The sequence below is a fragment of the Musa acuminata genome, chromosome BXJ2-6 (assembly GCF_036884655.1).
Source record: "Musa acuminata AAA Group cultivar baxijiao chromosome BXJ2-6, Cavendish_Baxijiao_AAA, whole genome shotgun sequence".
NCBI classification, from domain to species: domain Eukaryota; kingdom Viridiplantae; phylum Streptophyta; class Magnoliopsida; order Zingiberales; family Musaceae; genus Musa; species Musa acuminata.
Window position 1 is genome coordinate 26,742,022 of NC_088343.1, and position 25,155 is coordinate 26,767,176.

The 25,155-nt window shown below is 38.3% G+C and overlaps 1 protein-coding gene across 3 annotated transcripts; it reads right to left on the bottom strand.

The window, feature by feature from the left end:
- Positions 1-338: 338 nt before the first annotated feature.
- Positions 339-24,610, bottom strand: LOC135615229 (protein TPR3-like). 3 transcript variants are annotated; one of them, XM_065113437.1, is made up of 27 exons: positions 24,384-24,610; positions 23,837-23,944; positions 23,538-23,717; positions 23,337-23,450; positions 23,088-23,246; positions 16,198-16,375; positions 16,014-16,122; positions 15,821-15,930; positions 15,583-15,745; positions 15,352-15,461; positions 15,177-15,246; positions 14,986-15,059; positions 14,806-14,901; positions 14,630-14,725; positions 14,377-14,504; positions 14,047-14,281; positions 13,800-13,964; positions 13,629-13,721; positions 13,313-13,459; positions 2,741-2,851; positions 2,456-2,635; positions 2,251-2,379; positions 2,078-2,173; positions 1,731-1,919; positions 1,490-1,656; positions 665-952; positions 339-581 (listed from the first exon to the last, which is right to left on the bottom strand). In XM_065113437.1, the coding sequence occupies exons 1-26, from the start codon at positions 24,593-24,595 to the stop codon at positions 739-741; spliced, it is 3,633 nt and encodes a 1,210-aa protein (XP_064969509.1). In that variant the 5' UTR covers positions 24,596-24,610; the 3' UTR covers positions 339-581; positions 665-738. The 3 variants fall into 3 exon arrangements, with proteins under 3 accessions (XP_064969509.1, XP_064969508.1, XP_064969510.1); XM_065113436.1 differs by having other exon boundaries at positions 14,986-15,246; XM_065113438.1 differs by lacking the exon at positions 24,384-24,610 and having other exon boundaries at positions 14,986-15,246; positions 23,538-23,707.
- Between the last annotated feature and the right edge of the window lie 545 nt (positions 24,611-25,155).

Here is a 25,155-nt window from a genome sequence, read left to right on the forward strand (position 1 = left end):
CCTTAGTTTGGAGGACAAAATGACTGTACTGCGAACACTTAGTGCTATTAAAGTATTGTTTGTCCACAGGAAAACTATTAGCAACATACTGTGAGATGATGGATGGATATCGGTAACCAATTTGACCTAAACAGAGTGGCGAGGAAGGAAAGAAAAAAATCTTAAAGAGCACAAATAGTTGGGAAGACTATGGTTTCATCTTTGTTGTACAACATACACCAATGGAAGAACACGTATACAACATCAGTTCTTACAATGAGGCAAGAAGACCACTGCAAAATGTACATCAAAATTCTATTTTGCTCTAATCATAGATAAAGTAAAAGAAAAATCTGTAATAAAACAAGAGTGGCAAATATTTCATGTTGATAAATTGCAGTTCAAACAAACTTCACATTTCTGCATTCTGATTGATCCACGAAAAAGACAGCCTTCTCCGAACAAGCAAGGAATATAATCTAATGCTGTCATGGTGTAATTCAATTCCAACATGCAGAACAACATAAACCCTAATGGAGAAAACCCTTGGCTAATTTTTTAGGTTCTAGCTTTCTAAACCTATCTGAGACTGCATGCCCTGACTGCAAATGAAGGCAAAAAATTGGTTAGCCTTATGTGAAAGGATGATTAAAAAATTCACAAAGATGATGATTCAGATGCATACCTCGGCCACTCAACCATTAAGAATTATGACAGAGGGAGCAAAGGGGTTAGATACTGTGGTTGCAATACTATCGATCACCTCTGTGGTTGATCTGAACTAGAGGCAGCTCCTGCAGGGGGCGGTGTCGACATGTTGCTCGCTGATCCATTCTCAGCAGGTGGACTGACACCCCATTTCCCTTCAGATTCCAGTGGCTCTAATACATGTACACCGCCATCTGTCAGACCCAAGGCAAATTGGTTTGGCTCTGAAGGATGTGCGGCAATCACGACTGGGTACACAGTTGTGCTGTCAAAGCAAGTAGGAAGTTATCAGAAATAGTGGATCATGTGGAAAACAGTTCAGCCTCAATCTGATGCAGAATCATATGCAGGTAAAACTGCAGATGGCTTAAAAGAGCAGGCATCACACTTCTTAGCCACATGTTAACAGAGCATGCTTCATCATCGCTAGCAGTTCAAAATGAATCCAAAGTCAGAATCATCAACACCTGGACCAACTTTTTTGATCATCTTTATTAGTTTATCTTTTTTAAGCCTTTCCGAGAGAACACAGCCTTAGAAAAAAAAACTACAGAAATAGATAGATGGCAAAATGGCCAAAAGCAAACAAAATATAACATGGAGCACACTTTATACATAAATGTGTGTGTGGTGATTCTTGTTAAGGAGAAAATAACCAAGTCAATAAACAGGCTACATTTACAAATGATGAATACCTAAGATTGTGCACTTTGTGGCTTTTCTGCAGAGATTCATATCCACCAAACATCAACTTATAGCAAATGAAAAAAATAATTTTAACAAAAAATAATTTTTCACATACCTGACACTGGGAGGGAGATAAGCAGCAGGAAGGATCCGACATCTGAGCCTCAGGTTCATGGCATTGAATATACATACAGTGGCATCCAAGAAACTAACATATATCAACTGACTGTCACAAGACAATGTTGCATGAGATATGGGCGCAGAACCATCACGAGGAGCCCACTGAAAGATAAGCCAAAAATTGTTATGGAGGTTAGCATAAACTTTCTCCCATATTCACAACCTGACATAAATACCTGCTTCATGCATTCTAGTTTAGTTGTCTCAAATATAGCAATCTGGGTCTCATGCACAACTAGGAAGTGTTTTTGATCTTGATGGAACTGCACACGTGTGTCTGAGATCGTTGATGGAGTATACCCAGAGGGAATTTGCAAAAATCTGCTTCTCTGTTTCTCCCATCCGTCAGTTCCCCACACACAAAGCTGCAACATAAAAAGGTACATTTGAAGAGGTTAGGCTGTGATAGAAAAATCATAGGTGAACTCATACCTCCATAAATAGAGCCCATCAAAGACAAGTTAAAAATTGACAAACTAGACATCAAATTATCTGCATCATGAAGAAAGGATCAGCCAATAACCTGAGCATCAGCTCCAGATGAAACCAGCACATTTAGAACATTTGAGAAGGCAAGGCCAGTAATTCTCTTTGAGTGGCCTCTAAGTTTACTCTTAACCTGCAAATGCATGAATTATATGAATAACATGCTTTCTCCATCAGACAGCATCACATGTTGCCTTAGTAGCAAAGTACCTCATCAACACGGACATTGTAGGTTTGAATTGTAGAATCATCCATTCCTATAGCAATTATATTATTGTCTTGAGGATGAAATGCAAGAAAAGTTGCTGCAGGTGGGGGGGGCATGAATGTCGTCATAGTCTGCATTGTACAACAATATTGGTCAATTTAAAATGTGAGCTAAGCTATTATACATCATGTAATCTTTACGTCTAACCTTAAATGTCATCATGTTGAATAGGGATATTTTCCCTCCTGAAGCTGACATGACGTAAGAATCATTCTTCGACAATGCAAAGCAGTGGACTGGTTCTTCAGGATTTGTGTCAGTTATATCATTAGTCATCAATATACCACTTGGTGGTTGCCACAGTTGAGGGGCAACACTTGCAGTTGCCTGTACAATGAAGCATTCATTTAGCAAAACTAACACCAGAATTTTGTATTTCAACTAGTTAAAAAGGTTCTGATAATTTATGGAGACATTTGTCATTTCCAGTACCTTTCCACTTGAATTGCGTTCATTTCGAGGCCACTTCCAGAGGAGATGAATTGCATTTGATGCTAAAGCTAAGATGGCAAAGCCAGAATTGGTGTAAATCAGTCTTGAAATCTGAAATGCAACATTCTATTCAGGACCTTGAACAAATATTTTTTCTAGCATGATTAGCAGAATACTTCGATTGTGAACTCCAAAGTTATAACAGAAGTCATCAGTCTAACATGTTTATTTGAGTGGTCTGAAAATTGTTGAGAAATGAAGAGCTGCATAACCTCTTTACCAGTGATTTAAAAAGCGCTAGGCGTCAAAAGGCGCCAAGGTCCAAAAACGCCCGAGGCGCTAGGCGCTCGCCCGAGCGAAGCGAGGCACTAAAATATAAAAATATATAATATAATTAATAAATATAATTAATAAATATAATTATTTAAAATTTTAAATAAAAATATGCTATTAAATTAAGAAAATCTAAGATACTTCCATGCAGGATCTTTTTTTGATATCATTGGAGACTCTATTGAGGTGCTCTCTACACTTGCCATTTATGTTGAAACCTAACAATAATTTCAAATAAATAAAAATTAATAATATTAAAATCAAAATAATATATTATTAATCTATTAATGAAAATTAATCATTTCAAAATTCAAATAAACTTAATATTAACAGTATACTAAGCCTGACGGAGAAAGGAAGCAGTGGCGAGCGACGGCGGGAAAGGGAAAGGGAAAGGGAGCGGGAGGCGCGAGCGGCGGGAGGGCTCGCGGGAGGCGCGAGCAGCGGGAGTGCTCGCGGGAGTCGCGAGCAGAGGGAAGGCTCGCGAGAGGCGCGAGCAGCTGGGAGGGCTCGCGGGAGGCGCGAGCAAAGGGAGGGCTCGCGATTGGGCTCGCGGGAGGCGCGAGCAACTGGAGGACTCGCGGGAGGCGCAAGCAGCGACAGCGACGAGCAGCGGCAGCGGGAGCGACGAGCAGCGACAGCGGGAGCGACGAGCAGCGAGATCGGGAGCGACAGCGGCAGCGGGTTAGGGTTGGGTAAGGGTTATATCGGTTTAGTTGGTTCGATTGAACCAACTAATAACCGAACCGGGATCGAACCAGACCTAAAATCCTGGTTCGGTCGGCCTTGGTTTACCCAGGCGCTCGCCCGAAGCGCTCAGCGCCTGGGCTCGGGCGAGCGCCCAGGCAGCGCCTGTTTGAAGCGCGCCGCCTAGGACATTAGCGAGGCGCTCGGGCCTCGCCTCGCCTCGCCCGAGTGCCTAGGCGAGCGCCCAAGCGCCTCTTTCAATCACTGCTCTTTACCATATTATCTTATATTCTTATTCAATACATGCAACATCAAGTCAGCACCTCTTTCACCAGACACTGAAATTCCAGACATGAGGGCACGTGGATGTTGAAAGAATTTTCCTTTACCCTAAAGTAGAGGGCTGCCAACCAATTTGTTGTTTAATACTTGTTTACCAAGACACTTCTTCTATAACCATCCAGTCTCTTTCTTACCCAGATTTATTTCCCATGTGGCACCACAAATATGATGCTTATAGATCTAATTACAGAAACTACTCTATGAGATAGGTATTTTTATATTTCACTTCCTAAAAATAAAAAATGATGCTCTGAAAACCATAAAGACATTTGAAATGACTTGGCTGTTCTCTTCTTAATAATGTTTTCTAAAAATCATGGATCTATGTTTTGACTGGACTAGTACAACCTTGGCTGTATGTACCAGTTCGATGACATGTTAGGCACGGACCATGGCACATGCCTCCCAATAGCATGAATGCCCAAATATTAAAAAAAATATGCTGCATGTGTTGGTACGCTGGCATGTAATGGACCCATACTGGTCCGAATTAATGGAATTGCAATTGGTCTAATACCCAAAACATCGAACCATGCTAGAAATATAACTCATTCATTATAGGTGTAGATTTGTCCTTGATTATAGGTTCTAGAATTAGTCTTTGCTATGACTATGGGCATGATCCTCAAGGAGAAAAAATAGTACACAAAAGACAGATCTTGAAAAGTAACTAACAACACATAAGTTCAGAAAAGTCCACAAAGCTTTAGCAACATTCTCCAAGCAAAGATAGACTTAATCGATAAAGCAAAAAGAATTGGAAATCCGAAAAGAGAAAACATGTGTTTCCATTTACAAAAGTCATAAAACCTAAACCTACAAAGCACCCAGCATAACCAGAATAAACACATTATAGCAACAGATAATCAAAGTTTTAATAAGACCATTAAACAAACCAGAATGTCACATCTCTGAGGATCACCTAGAACTATGTATATTTCACTGAAAGAGAGCTTCCATTTGATGTGACAACCATGAGATTTGTGGCAGTTGATAATTCAAAACTAGCAAAGGTAGTCCAGACAAAGTTGAAACAGAACATAATATCCTACAGTTGCAGCAGTATTCAAAGACAACCACTATCAGTGCTAGACCAAGATTTTAGACCTTGAGGGTACTTCTTAGATCTTACTAGTCCAACTGGTATAATAATCCTTGAGATACATAGGATACATGAGCTATAAAAACTGAAGAACACTCTTAAATCATATGGTATTCATAACAGAACTCACTGATACCAATATGACTAAAATAGCAACCTAAAGATCTCTACCATAACAACTAAAAATAAGGATTAAAATCATCATAAAAACATTAAAAAAATAGAGAATCCTGATATAAGCCCTACAGGACTCAACTTAGGAGCTATCTAGACCCAAACTTGACTTGGAAAGGGCTGAATAACCCCGATTTTGGTATCCATTCCTGCTATAAGGAAATTCACATTTCCACCCTCTTATATCTCGATTAGAAGTGGCATAGATGGGGCTTTTATTCCTATTCCAACAAGGATTGTGCTGAGTTTGTCTTTCTTGAGCTACAGAGCTTTCATCTCCTCCTAAGACTGTTAGGAACGAGTCGGCACTAAGAGGGGGGGGGGGTGAATTATTGCAGCGGTAAAATCACGTCTTCAAAATCCTTCATACGGTTAAAACCGGTTTCGTAAAGATGTTAACTTTAAATTGTACGGAAACGTACTGAAGGAGGAATTCAGTTTGCAATAAAGATAAATAGCAAGAAGTAAATGCAAACCAGATTTTAGAGTGGTTCGGTCGTTGTGATCTACATCCACTTCGTCGATTCCTCTTCCGTCGAGGTCACCGGCATCCACTATCGATCTTCCTTTAATAGGCGAAGTTCAACCTCCTTCTTACACCCCTCTTCTTCTTTTATCGGGTTTAGGAGATAACCCTTACAAGCACTCACTCCTCTTTTACAAAATTCTAAACTTAGAATGGAGGGAATTTCTCAAGAGGTTGCAGCAACGTTTTCTCACTTTTAAATTCTCTGTGCTTGTGTAAGTTAACCAGGGATGAGAGGGGTATTTATAGGCTTCAAATTGATTCAAACTTGGAGCCTAAAAAGATCTTATCCCAGGTTACCTGGGTACTGGCGGTACCATCGCCGTTCCTGGGTGGTACTACCGCCGCAGGATCTGGTACTGGGCGGTACCACCATCGAACAGGGGCAGTACCACCGCCTAGGAATCCTGGGGTGCTGTTCCCCAGGCAGTGCCACCATCGACCAGGGTTTCAGCACCCTTGTTGGGCCTTGAATCTGACCCAAACCAGTCCAACTTCGGGCCCAGTTAGCCCCTAATAGAGTTTATGGGATTACTTCCCAATCTCAACTCTAATTATGTGCTAACTACGATTCCTAAGACATATTTTAAGCAAAATAAGTCCGATTTCTTCCGGCGAGCTTTCGACGATCTTTCCAACGAACTTCCGACGATCTCTCGACAAGCTCCTGACTTCCGGCAAGCTTCTTGGAGAGTTCCGATAGCTTCTTTGGCAAGCTCCTAAACTTCTCGGTTGGTTCCGGCAGAACTTCCGACGAAAGTCCGGACTTCCGACGAACTCTCGAACTCCCAACAAAATCGTGTTCTTGACTCCGGGACTTCATTTTGCTTTATGCCTTACTATCGTAGTTAATCCTGCACACACAAAAATACACTTCGATCTAGACAATTAATACTAAGCATTAATCATGTTGTCCGGCATGTCATTGGTCCCTCGACGCTTCGTCCAATTCTTCGATGCATCGTCCTCTCTTACGGCCTATTGCCCAATCGGTCAGTTGACTTCGCAACTCCGATATCTTTAACGCAATATCCGCTCTTTTTGGCACGATGCTTGAATCCATGGCCCAAAGCCTTCTGTCGATACGTCGACCGATCCTTCGACTCAACGTCCAATCTTCTGACACGTTTTCCTCCGGCCCAACATGATTCTTCCTGCTTTAATTGTCTCTCCTTTATCGAAGCATCCTACGTCACTCAAAACGTATATTAAATCATAAACACTTATCAATTAGTTTCATCATCAAAATCTGAGATTCAACAATCTCCCCCTTTTTAATGATGACAACCAATTGATGACAGAGTTAACCTTAACTCCCGGAGTTTAAACAAACTCCCCCTATCAATATGCCATATTGATAAAACCTTGAATTCAAGCTGAATTCAAGTCGTTGCAAATTTCATCATGAATATTTGTAACACGTCATCATGCATAGCATGATCATACTTCTCCCCTTTTGTCATCAACAAAAAGGAGAAGTTCCAACTATCAAGTGTTTGAGATGTAAGTTCAAATCATTACATGAAAAACATAATATCAAGTTTTATCATCATACAATTTGTAAGCTAGAAAATTTAGCAAGTGTTACATCATGCAAGCTATCAAGTTTGAGATGTTCAAGAAAACAACTCTTGCTTTTTGAAATATAAGTTTTGTTTGATGTGCAAGTTCACTTTTTTTTTTGCTTCTTGAGATAGGCAAGATAGCACTTCTTGGTGATGTTCAAGATAGCAAGTTCTACATCATGCAAGCTAGTGAATCTTACAACATTTTAGAACATGCATAATCATCAAATCATCATAAATTTTAATGATGTGCAAAATTATAAATTTTGCAAGTTCGTATTTGTGCGTCTTGAGATTTGCAAGATAACACTTCTTGCTTCTCTTTTGATATGAGCAAGCTAGCAAGTTTGCTTCTTTTGCAATGTGCAAGTTTCCAAATTTTGCATCTTGAGCTAGCAATATTTCTCCCCCTTTGTCATTGTCAAAAAGAAGGGACGAATACAGTTTTGTATCTCTTTTTCCCTTTATAATAATTTTCAAATCATGACAAAGGATGAATAATCAAAAAATCAAGTTATGAATGTCAAAACAATTTTTCATCATGAATATTTTATCATTGCATGCATGATCATCATAAGTTGAAGTATTGCATGCATAATATCGAATCATCATTCATAATTACATTAATGTTTCAATCATTATTTCAATATGTTTGTGCATCATTATGGTTTCAATTTACGACATGCACAATTTCAAAACTTTGCATATGGTATCCTTACTTCATGCATGACATAAATAAATCAATCACCATGGGCATATCATACATGATATTCATGCATTCATGATACATCATTTTAGCAACAAATCATAGCATTTCAAATCATGATGATATCTAAATGTCAAATTATATTACATCCTATCATGTATGATCATAACTTCTCATTTGTTTGTATCAAAATAATATCAAGAGTGTTTACATGCATAATTTCATATCATCACATGAAAAATATCAAGAAAATTTTGGTGATAAATAATGAGGACAAATTATGAATATCAAGAGACCATGATTTATTTTAACAAATCTCCTCTTAAATAAATAACGAAAAGAATTCTTAGGAGATCAAATGATATAATATCTTGATTCATGCATAAGAAATCTCAAGTTATAAATTTTAAAAAATCAAGATAAAGCTCATTCAAATTCAAATCATCAAAATTACTTTCAAGAGATTCAAAATGACATAACCAACATTATTAATCTCTTAGTGAAAAATCGATAAAATAGAGAAAAAAAATTTTCAAGAAAAATGCTTTTCTTTTTTTAGTTGTTTCAATTCATGTGATTTGTTTCATAAAAGCATGCTCAAGTTTTTCATATGAAAACAATACATCATGGTTTAAAATCGAATGAGTAAATCTCATAATAGAAATCATCAAGACCAATAAACCATAAATTACCCAAAAATCATCATTACTTCAAATCATCATGCATAATTTAAATATAAAATCATCAAGCATAATACTTACATTATTTCATATAAGCATGCCTTTCTTCATTTATGCTAAATCAAAACATGCAGCCACTTTCATTATGGTAAAAATCGATAGTCCATAAATCACTAAAATCATCATGCATAATTTCGAAATATAAATTTATTAAGCATGATCATTATGTATCACTACTTTGGGCATGACATCGAAATATGGTTTCAAGTTTTCAAGGTATGCACAATTTCATATTAAGCATGATATCAAACCTCTTAACATTTTCATTAAGACATCAAGCATGGTTTCAATCAAAATCGAAAATCATCAAGATACACATTATTTCTTTAAAACATCTAGCAGAATTTAAGTCTAACATTTTGTTCCTTTGTCATAACACATACAATTTTCATGATCATTACTAGAAGGATAAGCATGATTCCTATTTTATTTTTGTATTTTTCATTACATCATTAAACATGCAAATTTCAAGAAAAATAATTAAACTAAAGTAAAAATAACTCATTAAAAGCATCATGTAATTTCGAAATAAATTAAGAGAGTTTCGTTTACCTCGTCGTCAAAAGCCGTTAAGACGTAGTATGCCACCTTGTCTTTATTGATTTTTTCATCATCTTCAGAGGAGCTCGATTTGTCCCAAGGAGCTTCCTTCTTCTTGCGTTCATAGCAAGTAGTTGCGTTCTTTTTGTTCTTTGATTTTTGTTTCATGAATTTTTTAAATTTCATGAGAAGTCTTATGCTCGAGTGGTCTTCGATTGTTCTTAATCCGAAATCCTTCCTGTCCTTTTGAATCCCAATTCTTATTAAGAGAACGTAAAATTTTGTTTACAAGTTCAAAATCCGAACAACCTTCTACCAAGTGCTTTTAAACCATTGACTACATTCGTAAAACGGGTGTACATGTCTTCAATGGTTTCGCTTGATTTCATATGAAACAGTTCAAAATCGTGCATCAAAAAATTAACTTTAGAATCCTTAACACTACTTGTGCCTTCGTGTGTGGTTTCAAGAATGTGTCAAATATCGAAAGTCGTTTCGCACAAAGAAACCCGATTAAACTCAGTTTTATCTTAGGCACAAAATAGAGCATTCCTAGCTCTAACATTTAAAGAAAAAATCTTCTTCTCCAAATCATTCCAATCTTTTATTGGAAGAGAAGACCTTTTAAAACCGGATTTAACAATGTTCCATAAGTTCAAATCCAAAGAAAGCAAAATAACTCTCATTCGAGTTTTTCAATATGTGTAGTCCATCCCATTAAAAAAGGGAGGACGAATGAGAGAGTGACCCTCTTGAAAGCCGAAAAGAGTCATTTCTCTTTGGGTGTTAAACCAAATGAGAAAATGAGGCTCTGATACCAACTGTTAGGAACGAGTCGGCACTAAGAGGTGGGAGTGAATTAGTGCAATGGTAAAATCATGTCTTCAAAATCCTTCGTACGATTAAAACCGGTTTCGTAAAGATATTAACTTTAAATTGTACGGAAACGTAGTGAAGGAGGAATTCAGTTTGCAATAAAGATAAATAACAAGAAGTAAATGCAAACCAGATTTTAGAGTGGTTCGGTCGTCGTGACCTACATCCACTTCGCCGATTCCTCTTCCGTCGAGGTCATTGGCATCCACTATCGATCTTGCTTTAATAGGCGAAGATCAACCTCCTTCTTACACCCCTCTTCTCCTTTTATCGGGTTTAGGAGACAACCCTTACAAGCACTCACTCCTCTATTATAGAATTCTAAACTTAGAATGGAGGAGGGAATTTCTTAAGAGATTGCAGTAGCGTTTTCTCACTTTTAAATTCTTTGTGCTTGTGTAAGTTAACCAGGGATGAGAGGGGTATTTATAGGCTTCAAGTTGATTCAAACTTAGAGCCTAAAAAGGTCTCATCCTAGGTTTCAGCACTCTAGTTGGGCCTTGAATCCAGCCTAAACCAATCCAACTTCGGGCCCAGTTAGCCCCTAACAGAGTTGATGAGATTACCTCCCAATCTCAACTCTAATTATGTGCTAACTATGATTCCTAAGACATATTCGAAGCAAGAGAAGTCCGATTTCTTCCGGTGAGCTTTCGACGATCTTTCCGGCAAACTTCCGACGATCTCTCGACAATGTTCCGGCGGATTTCCAGCAAGCTCTTGGACTTCACGATGATCTTCTTGGCGAGTTCCGACGAGCTTTTTTGGCAAGCTCCTGGACTTCTCGGTTAGTTCCGGTAGAACTTCCGACGAACGTCCGGACTTCCGATGAACTCTCGAACTCCCAACGAAATCGCGTTCTTGACTTTGGGACTTCATTTTCCTTTGTCTTGCTATCGTAGTTAATCCCGCACACACAAAAATACGCTTCGATCTAGACAATTAATACTAAGTATTAATCATGTTTTCCGGCATGTCATTGGTCCCATGACGCTTCGTTCGATTCTTCGGCGCATCGTCCTCTCTTGCGGCCTAATGCCCAATAGGTCAGTTGACTCCGCATCTCCGATATCCTTGGTGCAATATCCGCTCTTCTTGGCCCGATGCCCGAATCTATGGCCCGAAGCCTTCTGTCGATACGTCGACCGATCCTTCGGCCCGACGTCCAATCTTCTGACACGTTTTCCTCCGACCCAACATGATTCTTTCTGCTTTAATTGTCTCTCCTTGATCAAAGCATCTTGCGTCACTCAAAACGCAGATTAAATCATAAACACTTATCAATTGGTTTTATTATCAAAATCCGAGATTCAACAAAGACAACCAGGGATCCTCCCAAGAGCTAGGTTATCCATATCCTAACGACCTTCTTTAAGCAGTATTGGGCTGCACTAGAGTGCATATGGGCCAACAGGAGTTAATATGGGTTGCTTCAAGCTGAGTAATGTTGAATCCTGCATAATGCCTATGTAGGAGCACTACCAATCTCATGAATTTAATAATAGACAACTCGAGTGAACTTGGGCCAGAGGTAGCCAGGACAAAGTACAGGATTATTCGGTCCACGCTAAGCTGGGATCATTAAGTATGACCACTATGATCAGTGATGTCTTTAGCTTGATCAGAGTACAAACAGCAGTCACAGTAGAAGAATATGTTGACATCTTGATCACTATGTCATTAACTTATTTATACTAAAATGTTTTACAAGAGCCAGATCAACATGAATAGCATCTCAGGAACATTTTGAAAATTATGCAAAAAAGAGAAATCACATGCAATAGATAATACACAAAGCAAGCAAAAATTATGGCTCACAATAGATGATATTTTCAAACTATGTAACTGTTACATGTTCCTGGAAGACATAAAAATGGAGAGGGTGAAGTCAAAGTAAATTAGATGACCTGCTAATTCAGATATCATGAGATTTCCTAGATATATTAGAAGTTATTGAAGGCTTCTACAAGATGGCTGGCTATCTGATCTGAATGATCAAGAACAATGTAAGCATGAACTTTGCTAGAGAAAAAGATTGTGAAAGGATTTTGGAATTGAAAGCTAATAAAAACTAGCACATCAGATTTTTAGGAGGATTCATGGAATGACATAAAAAGGATGTCGCTAAGCATTTACCTTGTTTGCCTTTTAAAGTGAAGAATGGGTATCCAATGCAAGGAAGTTGCAGAATCTACCTATAAAGTGGGAGGAGTATGTTGTAATATATTTATTGTCAGATCACCTTGAACAAAAGATTGTAAGAGTATCATATAGTCAATTTCTCTGAATTAAATGTTTCCTTCCCATAAGAATTATTTCATGGTAAGTGCCTGAGGACTTATGTTGAAAAGATCGTTGACCACAGTTAGAATAATTTGAGATGGCAGCTTTACTTATAATTTCAATGAAGGCTGGAGAAAGCTTGTGCCCATGGTTTGCTTTCTACAAGTTTTCATCTTAAATAGATGTATAAGATCGGAAAGGACTACTCCAACCATATGCAAGTAAAGCATGTGGCAGTTAAAGCCTAGATCCACATCATCAATAAAAACAAATTGATGGAAACATAGCAACATCAATAAAATGAAAAATTATTTTACTGATTGCCTCACATAGCAAACAAAGCAGTCAATTTTCAAGGATAACTTTAGAGGCTAAAAACATGCGCATTATAGATTGATCCACTACTAAAATTAAATCCTCTTGTTATTGAAAGCATGTGATACTCAAAATAGCCCATCAAAAACACTACCAAATATGTCATCTTAAATTTGTCCAACAGGTAGGCATTTTTTAACCTTATATATGACCAATTGAAATATTCAAAAATCTGCAGAACATGCCAGGTAACAAAAAGGACTAAGTGCACTTTGAACCAGTCACAAGAGTTGCCTGAATAGATATAGTATTTCCATCAGTAGTCACAATATGAATAAATATAAAAGAACTTTCCCAGAGAAACTTTGACATAGAGATAAAACCTTGCTTGTTCTAAGATTATCCACAAGCCTTAAAGATCGACACTGAGTTGGTTCATTAAGTTCAGAAAGTATCCAGATCTTTGATTTGTCCATCGATTCATCAGCAATTTTAGGTTTTACATCCACCAAGTTTCTGCAATCACCGCTCTGTCAAAATCAGATACAAAGTTAGCACAGTCATAATGTATAATAAATTCACTAAAAAAAATAACGTAAAATAAATTCCTGATTAAACTGGGTGAAAACATAGAAGGCTTCATGAGAATAGAATGATGCTTTTAGAAGAAAATTGCATATTAAAGAACAATTCACACACCATTCCAGCTATCGCCATAGGTGGTAGAGCAGTTCTATCAGTTATTCCAGAAGTCGTTGCAACAGCAGCAGCAGACAATGGGCTTATTATCGGCTGTTTCAGATAGCATAGATAGCATCATATCATTTGCACTTTATGTCAAGAACAAGTAGTTTGACAGGAAAGGGCTACCTTTGTTACTGTCTCTGAAACAGTTCTGGAAGTATCAAAAGAATGATTTTCAAGTGTGCGCAACAGACGAAGCCCATCAGAATTTGCCAAAATTTTAATTCCATTATCATGTGTAGAGACAGCCAATAGTGTTCCCTCCTTGTTAAACCGTATCCTTGGACTTGCCTAAGGTTAGAAATTGAAGATTTATAAATAGAGCATATTCTAAGAGAGTTTTCTTTATGATGCCAGCAAAAATACAACGTACTGGTAGGCCACCATCAGCATCAATCGTTGTTAATAGACTAGTATTATCCATATCCCAGAACTTAATCAGAAATTCATCGCCAGCAGCCAAAAACCGATTTCGTGTGGTATCAAATTGCACAACACCTAGGGAACGTTTTCGAAATCCTTGGTATGTCCTCTTCACGGCTCCTTCACTTTCATTCCACTCCACAATGAACGTTTCCCCTTCTTTACTGGTCCCACATGAAAAGAGCCTACAGACAGCAAGAGGAAATTTTCAATGAGAAATACAGATCCCTAAAATATTTATTCTTCATTTTGCTAAAAAGCCACCAACTCTGAAATATACCTCGAACCATCAGCACTATAGGCCATTGTGGTACACCAATGTCCAGGAGCATCATAATCCACCCTCGATCCTAAATTGTCATACAACCATGCTTTTATTTTTCCATCTAATGCTGTTGAAAAGATGAACTGTATGATAAAAGAAAGAAAAAGATCAATAAGCTTTCAACGACTCATTAATAAAAACTTCCACAAAATATCAATATGCCATGAAGACAATTTGACTTAAATTAAAGCCTAAATAGGTAAATTACCTGAATGTTCTCCTTGTGATGTGGGCAAACAGAATACACAGGTGATTCATGCCCCTCAAAGGTGTAATGTTTTGTGCCACTAGTTGCATCCCACACCTAACGTATCACACAAATACACAAAAGCTTCAAGCAACAAGTGTATATAATTCAGAGGTCAGAATTCTTCATATACCAACCTTAATTGTTTTGTCATCTCCACAGGTTATAATTGAAAGCTGTTTATTAGGATGAGCAAATGCAACATCATTGACACCGCCAGTATGAGCATCAATCTGTGAAATGAATGTTGGAAGAAATATAAATAAAAATAAATAGAGCAAGAAGTGTATTTCAAGATGCATTGATTGCTTTATAACCTCCAAGTGCTGTCTGATATCATCAGCACCATGATAAGAAAATATTTGGACAATGTGCCTTGAATAAGCAACACCTACACAATGTTGAGGAAGGATTACTGTGACAAGTCCCTGATAGTCTTCTATTTTCTTGGTGCATGGAATTAGTATATAAGATACAAAACAAAAAATACTTGTTTTTACAAGCTTACCAAACAAGGAGCCATCTGGGCTCCATATGATGCGATTAACTGACACAGCAGGATCCTTAACCAAAGAAGCCTGAGTAGCATAGAGCCAAACTTAGATTCATTCTGCATCACAAAAGTAATAATGCACCAGAGGACCATATAGCAGTGCTTTGCATCAGTAAATGGAAAGCCAAACCTGAAGGGACATGGAGCAAGATCCAATTTCCCAAACCTTAAAGTTCTTAAGGATTAACCTCTCCCTAGAGCCTACATCCCATAATGCGATGTCACCCACATTTGTACCAACTACAAAACGACAACATGACAACAACACAAGAAAGACCAGCCTCAGCAAGTGATGGCAGATAAATAAAAGCTAATACCTGAGGAGAACAAGATAACATAAAAAAGGTCCTAAAAAGCACACCAAGAAGAATAGTCTGCTGGATTGGATGAAAATCCATGCTCATGGGGTTTGAGCCTTGACTCAGCGTTCGTGCAACCATCTTTGGCAAGTCCTCCAGGGTGTACATAGCCTGGTTATGATTTTGAGGATAGGAAACTGGCAGTATATTCACAGGCAGGTTTACCTGAATTAAGAAGTAACTATTAAAGAGAAACACCAAGCACCATTAAGCAGGATATAGAAGAAACGCCCAGCAGACCTCATCAGATATTCCAAGAGGCCTTGTTCGTTTTGGCACATGATCAGAATCTCCATACTCGATAGAAGGGTTGGCTGTCGGAGGAGTCCTCGGATGCTTCAAAATTGCAACTATCAACAGAGCAAAATAATTATACAAACAGTGGCATTCCACAATTTTCTTCTATCACTAGCCAGTATAATCCACATACTACCAGGATTTGTAGGTGCACTGAGTCCAATAGCTCCACCAGCAACAGCTGGAGGATTAGACATCCAGCCAGCAAGGGGCGTAGGAACTGGTGCTGGTACAGGTTGAAAAGGCTGAAGAGGAATTATTGAACAATCGTGAGATATCTCATGAAAAACATGCATGCAAATTAAAGTTAGATAAATTACCCCATGAGCACCCAATGGAGGAAAACCTCCTGCTTTCGGCATGGATCCAAGCAGTGGACTGTTTGCTGGTGATGGTGCAAGTGCACCGTTTGGTTGTCCACATGAATGATCAACAAATAAAGTTTTAATGTCTGGATTTGGCCTAGGGTTTTTGCATAGCTGATGCTGCCAGTTTAAACTGCCAGATCATAGAATGATAAGAAAACTTTAATACTCATTAACAAACCCCATATAGTAAGATAATTGAAGCCAACTGAACCAATTTTCAAGAACAAATCAATTGAGATATAAATTAGAAACAAGCTTCTATATGCATCATGCCAAGTTCATGTCATTCACTAAATTTTTAGGATTAGCTTCCTACATGCACCTATGGCTATTTCAATAACATTGTTGTCCTCTAAGTATACTGAGAAAACAACGCTGCCATCTTACTCTCTGCTAAAGACCTTTACTCGCTGATGGAAAAAATTAAGAATATAAAGTTTGATACCGGGGAGGGTAAAATGCAGAATGGATTTCGAAAGGAAACCGATGCAACAGTTTCTCAGATAGAAAATGCCATAGTAGACAAAGAACGAACTCTTGAAGAAAAGTCGCAGTACAGTTGTATTTGCTGGAATGAGTGTTTTAAATAGAAAAGGCATGAACTCACAATAAAACTTAAAGAAGATCGAAAAATAGTTCATCACCAAGTTAAAATCACAAAGGGATACAGAAATTCACCACCTCAAGGATTATAAACGAGGATACATAACAGAAATCAAAAGACTCACGACTCAAGGACGCATCCCAGAAATACAGAGTTTAAGGGAGTTCTCCAAGAGAGCTTCTGCCAAGATATTATCAATTTCTAAAGTTCTTTCTAAGTCCTAAACACCAAAATAAATACTAGTGCATGAAACAACCCTTCATGCATAGGGAATTTCGAAATTAAGTGTTTATATCTGCTAACCAACTCCTTTAATGCATTCCTTGGTCATGAAGACATGTTCATAGCTGCTAACCAACTCCTTTAATGCATTCCTTTGTCATGAAGAAAAGCATCTTGAAACAGCTTTAACTTTGTGCAGGGAATATGCTGATGAGCTGTCATATTTGAGTGGGTTGAGTTAAAGATTATAAGGCATCATTGTTGGTTGAAAAAATACTATATCATAATCAAGGTTCATATGATCATATTGTAGTAAATTAGACACTCCCATGTCAATCGCCCCCGGTTGAAAAAGACTTGTTCTCAAGTCCTTGTTTGATTCATCAACATGATTATAAAAAGGACTTAAATCAGCCACATTAAATGTTGGGGATACTCCGTAATCTTCAGGTAGCTCAATTTCATAAGCATTTTTGTCAATTCTCTTAAGCACCTTGAAAGGACCATCAGCCTTTGGTTTTAGTTTTCCAAATTTGCCTGGTGGAAACCTCTCATTCCTTAGATGAATCCAGACCAAATCACCAGCATTAAACTCGGCATGTTTTCTGTGTTTGTTGGCAGCATGCATGTACCTCATTTTACTTCTCAATGGTTGCTTTCACACCCTCATGCAGCTTCTTTATCTGCTTAGCTCTTTCATCAGCATCTCCACTAAATTGTTTTGTTATAGAATGAGGGATTAAATCCAAAGGACTAGCAAGATTAGCACCATAAACAATCTCAAAAGGACTCTTACTGATACTATGATAGATAGAACGATTGTAGGCAAACTCAATTTGTGGAAGAATGAGATCTCATTGCTTAATATTCTTGCCAACATAGCTTCTAAGCAAATTTCCCAAGCTTCTGTTCATTACCTCAGTTTGCCCATCGGTTTGTGGATGATGCGAGCTGCTGAAATTCAAAGAAGTACCTAGCTTCCTCCAAAGAGTTCTCCAAAAATGACTAACAAATTTTGAATCTCGATCAGATACCATAGTTCTTGGAATACCATGCAATTTAATAATCTCCTTAAAATACAAATCAGTAATATGAGATGCATCATTCGATTTATTGCAAGGAACAAAGTGAGACATTTTTGAAAATATATCAACAACAACCATGATAGAATCCTTGTTCCTTTGAGTTATTGGCAATCCCAAAACGAAATCAAGACTCACTTCCTCCCATGGAGCATTTGGCATAGGCAATAGAGTGTACAATCCAGAATTTTAACTTCTTGTTTTTGCCAAATGACACACTCGACATTTCTTTACATATCTTTCCACATCTCTAAACATCTTAGGCCAATAGAAGTTTGATTGAATAAGAGTTAAAGTCTTATCTCTACCGAAATGTCCACCCAAAACACCACCATGAGCTTCAGCTAGAATTACTTGTCTCAAAGAACAAGATGGAACACATAAAGCATTAGCTCGAAAAAGAAAACCATCAAGGATAGAAAATTGTTGAAAGGAACCTGATTTGCAATTCTGCCATATTGAGCCGAAATCTACATCATTCTCATAGAGATCTTTGAACGTCTCAAATCCAACAACTTTGACTTCCATTGCGGATAATAAAGAATGTTTTCTGCTCAATGCGTCAGCAACCACATTTTGAACATCAGATTTGTGCTTAATTGTAAAGTTATAAGATTGCAAAAACTCTACCCAAGCTGCATGCCTCTTGTTTAGCTTGTGTTAGTGATTTATGAACTTTAATGCTTCATGATCTGAATATAACACAAATTGCTTGGCAAGAAAGTACGGACTCCAATGAGATAAAACTCGATATATGGCATAGAACTCCTTATCATAGGTAGAATATTTCCTTCTTGTATCATTCAGCTTCTCACTAAAAAATGCAATCGGCTTTCCGTCTTGACTCAAAACAACACCAATTCCCACATTAAATGCATCACATTCAATCTCAAACACATTGTCAAAATTTGGTAGAACTAAGATAGGAGCTTCGGTCACCTTTCTTTTTAAAAGCTCAAAAGCATCATTGGCCTCATTAGTCCATTTGAATTTATCATATTTCAAACATTCGGTGATTGGAGCGACAATAGAGCTAAAATTCTTGATGAATCTTCTGTAAAAAGAAGTTAAACCATGGAAACTCCTCACATCATGCAATGAAGCGGGTGTTAGCCAACTGAGAATAGCTTCTACCTTACTTTGATCCATCATGATTCCATCTTTTGAAACAACATACCCCAAAAACACAACACTAGATTTAAAGAAATCACACTTCGTTAGATTAGCATAAAGCTTTTGCTGCCTCAAAATAAAAAAGATTTCTTTCAAATGATTCATATGCTCCTCTTCGCTCTTGTTATACACCAATATATCATCATAGTAAACTACAACAAATATTCCAATGTATGGCTTAAGTATGTGATTCATAAATCTCATGAAAGTGCTAGGAGCATTAGATAGCCCAAATGACATAACCAACCATTCATATAAGTCTTCTCTAGTTTTAAATGTTGTTTTTCACTCATCTCCTGGCCTCATTCTTATTTGGTGATAGCCACTCAAATCAAATTTAGAGAAAATAGAAGCACCACATAATTGATCAAGTAAATCATCTAACCTTGGAATAGGAAAACGATAATCCACTGTGATTTTGTTGATAGCGCGACTGTTAACACACATTCTCCAAGAACCATCCTTCTTAGGCATTAACAAGGCGGGAATTGCACAAGGACTCATGCTCTCCCGAATTAACCCATTTTTCACCAATTCATCAACTTGCCTTTGAAGTTCTTCATGCTCCTTAGGACTCATTCTGTACGCTGCCTTATTAGGTAGAATAGCCCCCGGAATAAGATCAATGTAATGTTGAATGTCTCTCAAAGGTGGAAGGCCATGTGAAATCTCTTCCGGTATAACATCTTGAAATTCCTCTAGGATTGGTTGCATGATTTCCGGTGTCTCCTTATGTTGTTCGTTCTCCTCTACTACCATTAGGGCCAAAACATGACCACCCTTATCTAATTCACATTTGCATTCACCATAAGACATAAAAGCACTAACTTCCTTCTTTGGTGCACTGATTTCGGAAAGTTGTAATGGAGCTAAGATAATCTTCTTTTCATTCACCTTAAAAGAATAAGTATGTTTATAACCATCATACAACACCTTTCTATCATAATGTCAAGGTCTTCCCAACAACAAATGACAAACATCCATAGGAGCAACATCACACCGAAAATGAAACTAAACATCTTTTTGTTACCTTGATGTCATTTTCTTTTTGCAACCAACATAATTGGTATGGATGTGGATGAGAGATTGTGTCCAACTTCAGCTTCTGCACCATCTCCAAAGAAACCACGTTCTCAAAACTATCGCTATCGATGATCACCAAGCACACCTTGTCAAGAGAAGTGCATTTTGTGTGAAACACGTTTTTTCGCACCCAACTTTTATCATCGGCCACATAAGACACTTGCAAGCTACGTTGCAATACAATAGACAAACCATGATCTGCATAAGTAACCTCTTCCTCATCTTCATCATATTTTGGTTCGTCGTCAGCTTTGTCTTCTCCTCCATCACTATGATCTTTAACCAAAGTTACAATCCTCCTATTTGGACAATCTAAAGCAATATGCCCAAAACCATGATATTTGAAGCATTTTCGACCACTTAGGGTAGAAGAATTAGGCATTTTTTTACTGCCAGCAGATTCTTCCCTTTTCTTGCACCTTCGATATCACCTTGCTTTGGACAGTAGGCTTGGAACTTCCTCCTTTTGTATAGTCTTCTTTTGAGCCGTACCAAAAACTCTTTTTAACTTATGTTGCTTTTCAACTTTTAATGTCAGCTTGCTCACATCATTTAAAGACCAATATGACTGCAGTTGAATAATTTTAGCAATCTCATACTTCAGATCTCCTAAGAATCTTGCAATGGTTTGCTCTTCTGGTTCCACAAACTCTCCTTTTAACATTAGGTTACGAATTCTGCAATGTACTCTTCCACACTAAGATCTTTTTATTTAAAATCATGAATTTTGAGAAAGATCTCTTGCCGATAATTGTCAGGTAAATATTTTCTCTTCATCTCCCTTTTCATTTTTTCCCAGTCACGATCTTACTCTTCCCCTCACGTTCTCTTTGTTTCTTCATATTTTCTCACCAAAAAGATGCATTCCGTCTAAGTTTTAGTGCCACAAGTTTGACCTTCTTTTGTTCTGGTGGTTCATGAAAATCGAAAATTCTTTCTACTATATTAAGCCAATCGATAAAGTCATCAACATTTATTTTACCTTCAAACTCTGGAATCTTCAATCTAGGGTTATATTTATTCTGCCACTCGTCTTGGACTCTATTTCTTGTCTGACATCTTCTCGACTCCCTTGGGAGAGGAGGTGTATCTTCATCAGAAGTATATTCATGGACATCATTTTCATGCTGGTTTTGTCTACTTTAAAGTTCTTCGATTATTTCATTCTTTTCTTGTAGACTACGCAACAATCTTCGTAGCTGCAGCCTCAACGACTCGGCATCATCTTCATGGTCGCTACCTTCATCAACTATATCTTTTCCATTCCGCCTTGTCATGATCTCTAGCCTTTAGCTCTGATACCAAACTGATACCGGGGAGGGTAAAATGCAGAATGGATTTCGAAAGGAAGCCGATGCAACAGTTTCTCAGATAGAAAATGTCATAGTAGACAAAGAACGAACTCTTGAAGAAAAGTCGCAGTACAGTTGTATTTGCTGGAATGAGTGTTTTGAATAGAAAAGGCACTAACTCACGATAAAACTTAAAGAAGATCAAAAAATAGTTCACCACCAAGTTAAAATCACAAAGGGATACAGAAATTCACCACCCCAAGGATTATAAACGAGGATACAGAACAGAAATCAAAAGACTCACCACTCAAGGACGCATCCAAGAGATACAGAGTTTAAGAGAGTTCTCCAAGAGAGCTTCTGCTAAAATATTATCAGTTTCTAAAGTTCTTTCTAAGTCCTAAACACAAAAATAAATACTAGTGCATGAAACAACCCTTCATGCATAGGGAATTTCGAAATTAAGTGTTTACATCTGCTAACAACTCCTTTAATGCATTCCTTGGTCATGAAGACATGTTCACAGCTGCTAACCAACTCTTTTAATGCATTCCTTTGTCATAAAGAAAAGCACCTTGAAACAGCTTTAACTTTGTGCAGGGAATATGCTAATGAGCTGTCATATTTGAGTGAGCTGAGTTAAAAATTATGATGCATCATTGTTGGCTGAAAAAAATATCATATCATAATCAAGGTTCATATAATCAGATTGTAGTAAATTAGACACTCCCGTGTCAAAGTTTATAGCAACTTTCTCAAATCAACAAGATAATTTAGGTAACATTTACTCGAGCAAGCCTATTCTCCATGCACTAATCTGTTGCCTAGTATTTCATGCCATATACATCAGACCTTCTTTCACTAGTTTATTTAGACCCAAGGTACGTGAGTCACCTCAGAGACAATTCATAACTTAACCAATTTATAGTAGCAAGTCTGTCTATAGTGTGCTTGTTCTTTATTCTGGATACAGCAACAATAAAAAATTACAAGGGTGAAGCTTATTTTGCTCGTTCTAGATGCAAAATGAAAAATGACATATGACAGATAAAAAACATGCAGACGTAACTGTGGTAAAAATGAATATGCAGACACAACTGTCATCCAACATAAAGTGTGAAAAAAAACAAATGGTATTATTTGCTCAAATTAGTCAAGAGAGATTCCTGAACAGAAACAAAGATTTCTTTCTAGATATTAAATGATGAACCTACTTTTTTCTGAATAGATTGTTTGATTTATTTAGCTGAAACAATTTTGAACTTCACTAAATGATGCTTCAATAAACAGATCCTTCATCCCCCTCTTCAGTAAAATATAAGCACCAACAATAGAAATCGGTGTAATCAACAGCACAGAAAAATTATTAACTTCTTATAATCATACCTCTGGTTAATTAAAGTGCGCAATCTAGAACTCTTTAGGTTCGGCAACTGCAGTTTATCTCGGAATAGTGGGTTTGCTTCAATCAGCTTCTTAAGCTCAACAAGCATTATTGTCCGAGCTGATTTTGTATCCCCATACTTCGAAAGTTGCTCATTTTCCCTGAAAATCAAGCACATTAGGCATGGAAAAAGCAACAAACTATGACAAAAGAGCAACACTAGCTGAATATAAATTGCTAAAACCTCAAACCTGAAATTCTCCAAAGTTAAAAGTTGTGTGATTTCCTTAAATAATTCCTCGTTGAATGAGGCAAAGACCTTCAAATCCTTCACAAGGATTTCAACAGCTTTTGCTCGGTCATGTCTAGCAACCAAAAACAAGGAACAGCTTTCAAAGCCTACACTCCAAAACAAACAAAGCAAAAAAATTAAAAAGAAACCAGAAGCCTACTTGTCCAATGCTTCAAGGTACTTCTGCTTCCGGATTTCAAAAAATATCTTCATGGAGTACCGGTTGTCATCAACCTTGGTAAAGCCAGAGAGGTAACGCTCAACGTTATCCCAATTTCCATTATGCACCTCATCCTCAAAATACTTCATATTGAAATAGAAGCCAGAGTCCTGCTCAAGCCTGAGTTTAAAGCCCATAAAAAGAAGTGCAAAAGAGTCGCAAGATAGATAAGAGAAAAAGATAAATAAGAGACTAAGCCAGTGATCAACCAAAAATTAAGTTTTAACAAGGAAACCAACTTGTGAACTGTTTCTTTAAACTTCTCCTCATCGAGGAACTGCAGTATCAGAAACACCAGCTCTCTACTGAGAGATGACATCGTCTTGCGCCGTCTCCACCTCGAAACCCTAAATCATTAAAGAAAAGGGAAACAGATAGCAAATAAAATAATAGATATTCCCGTGGATATCACGAAATTGAATAAAAGATCCAATCTTGGAGCACATCTCACAAACAAAAACGAAAAAGGATCCAAAATGGAGCCCATCGATGAAACCAAAGTTTTCCCAAACGCAAAGAAAACCCGAGACGCCTGCATGAAAGCCGCCAAAATCCCTTCTATGGATTCGAACAAGATATCTAGATGAAACAACGGAATAAAGAACCACAAGCTTAGGGTTCGACAGATCGGCGAGGCAAGAACAGCACCAAAGAGCGTAAATCGAAAAGAAAGGAGAAGCAACGGGAAAAATAAGGCGGACGAGGGGGAAAAAGGGCCAAAACTAAGTCTTTTGCACGGCTCCTCCAACGAAAAGGGGAGAGACCTGGGCAACGGTCCGAGCTCACCTCCAAGAAGAAGACGGGGGAGATGACGACGACGAGCGATCGGAGGGAGGAAGCGAGACCAGAGACCAATAATTTAGGTAGAAACCTGCAGAAATCGAAAAGGAAAGCGGAACAGAAACAGAAGAAGAATATTGGCCCAGTTTGCGATACGGATGGGTCGATTTATAGGCAAACGTAGACAAATCGGAGAGGTTGAACTGCTTCTCTAACATAAGTAAGTTGGCGTATCAATGAGAACCTGTTTCACACACATATGGCTAAATAGGCCATGCATCGAGGGTCCCACACTTCGAGGCGACGACGAGTCTGACGATATTGAACGCAGTGGAATTCGCGAGGTTGTGATCAATCAGCCGATTGGATGATACATTTCAAATAGAATATTTCTTCGAGACATGAGAGAATGACGCGTTTCGACCACGACGAGGTGCCCAGCTCGGTGATCGTCACGAGAAGACCCGCGGCGGCGTCGAGCAACCCGGCCGGTCCCTCCACCGCTTCTGCCGCCTCACGGCTTTCTATCTCAGCCCAACGGCTGCTCCTCCTCCCCCGGCCACCCGTCCCCTCCGGCGTTGGGGACGGCCCCCTCGATGCGGTTCTCGCGGTGCTCGGGACTTCGCCGCCTCACCGTTTTCTAGCTCCCCTCAGCGGCTGCTCCCCCTCCCCCGCCGCCCATCCCATCCGGCGTTGGGGGCGGCACCCTCAGGTGGTTCTCGCGGCGCTCGGAGAGCTCAATGTCAGAAGCGCGCCACGCCAGGCCGAGGTCGCACGC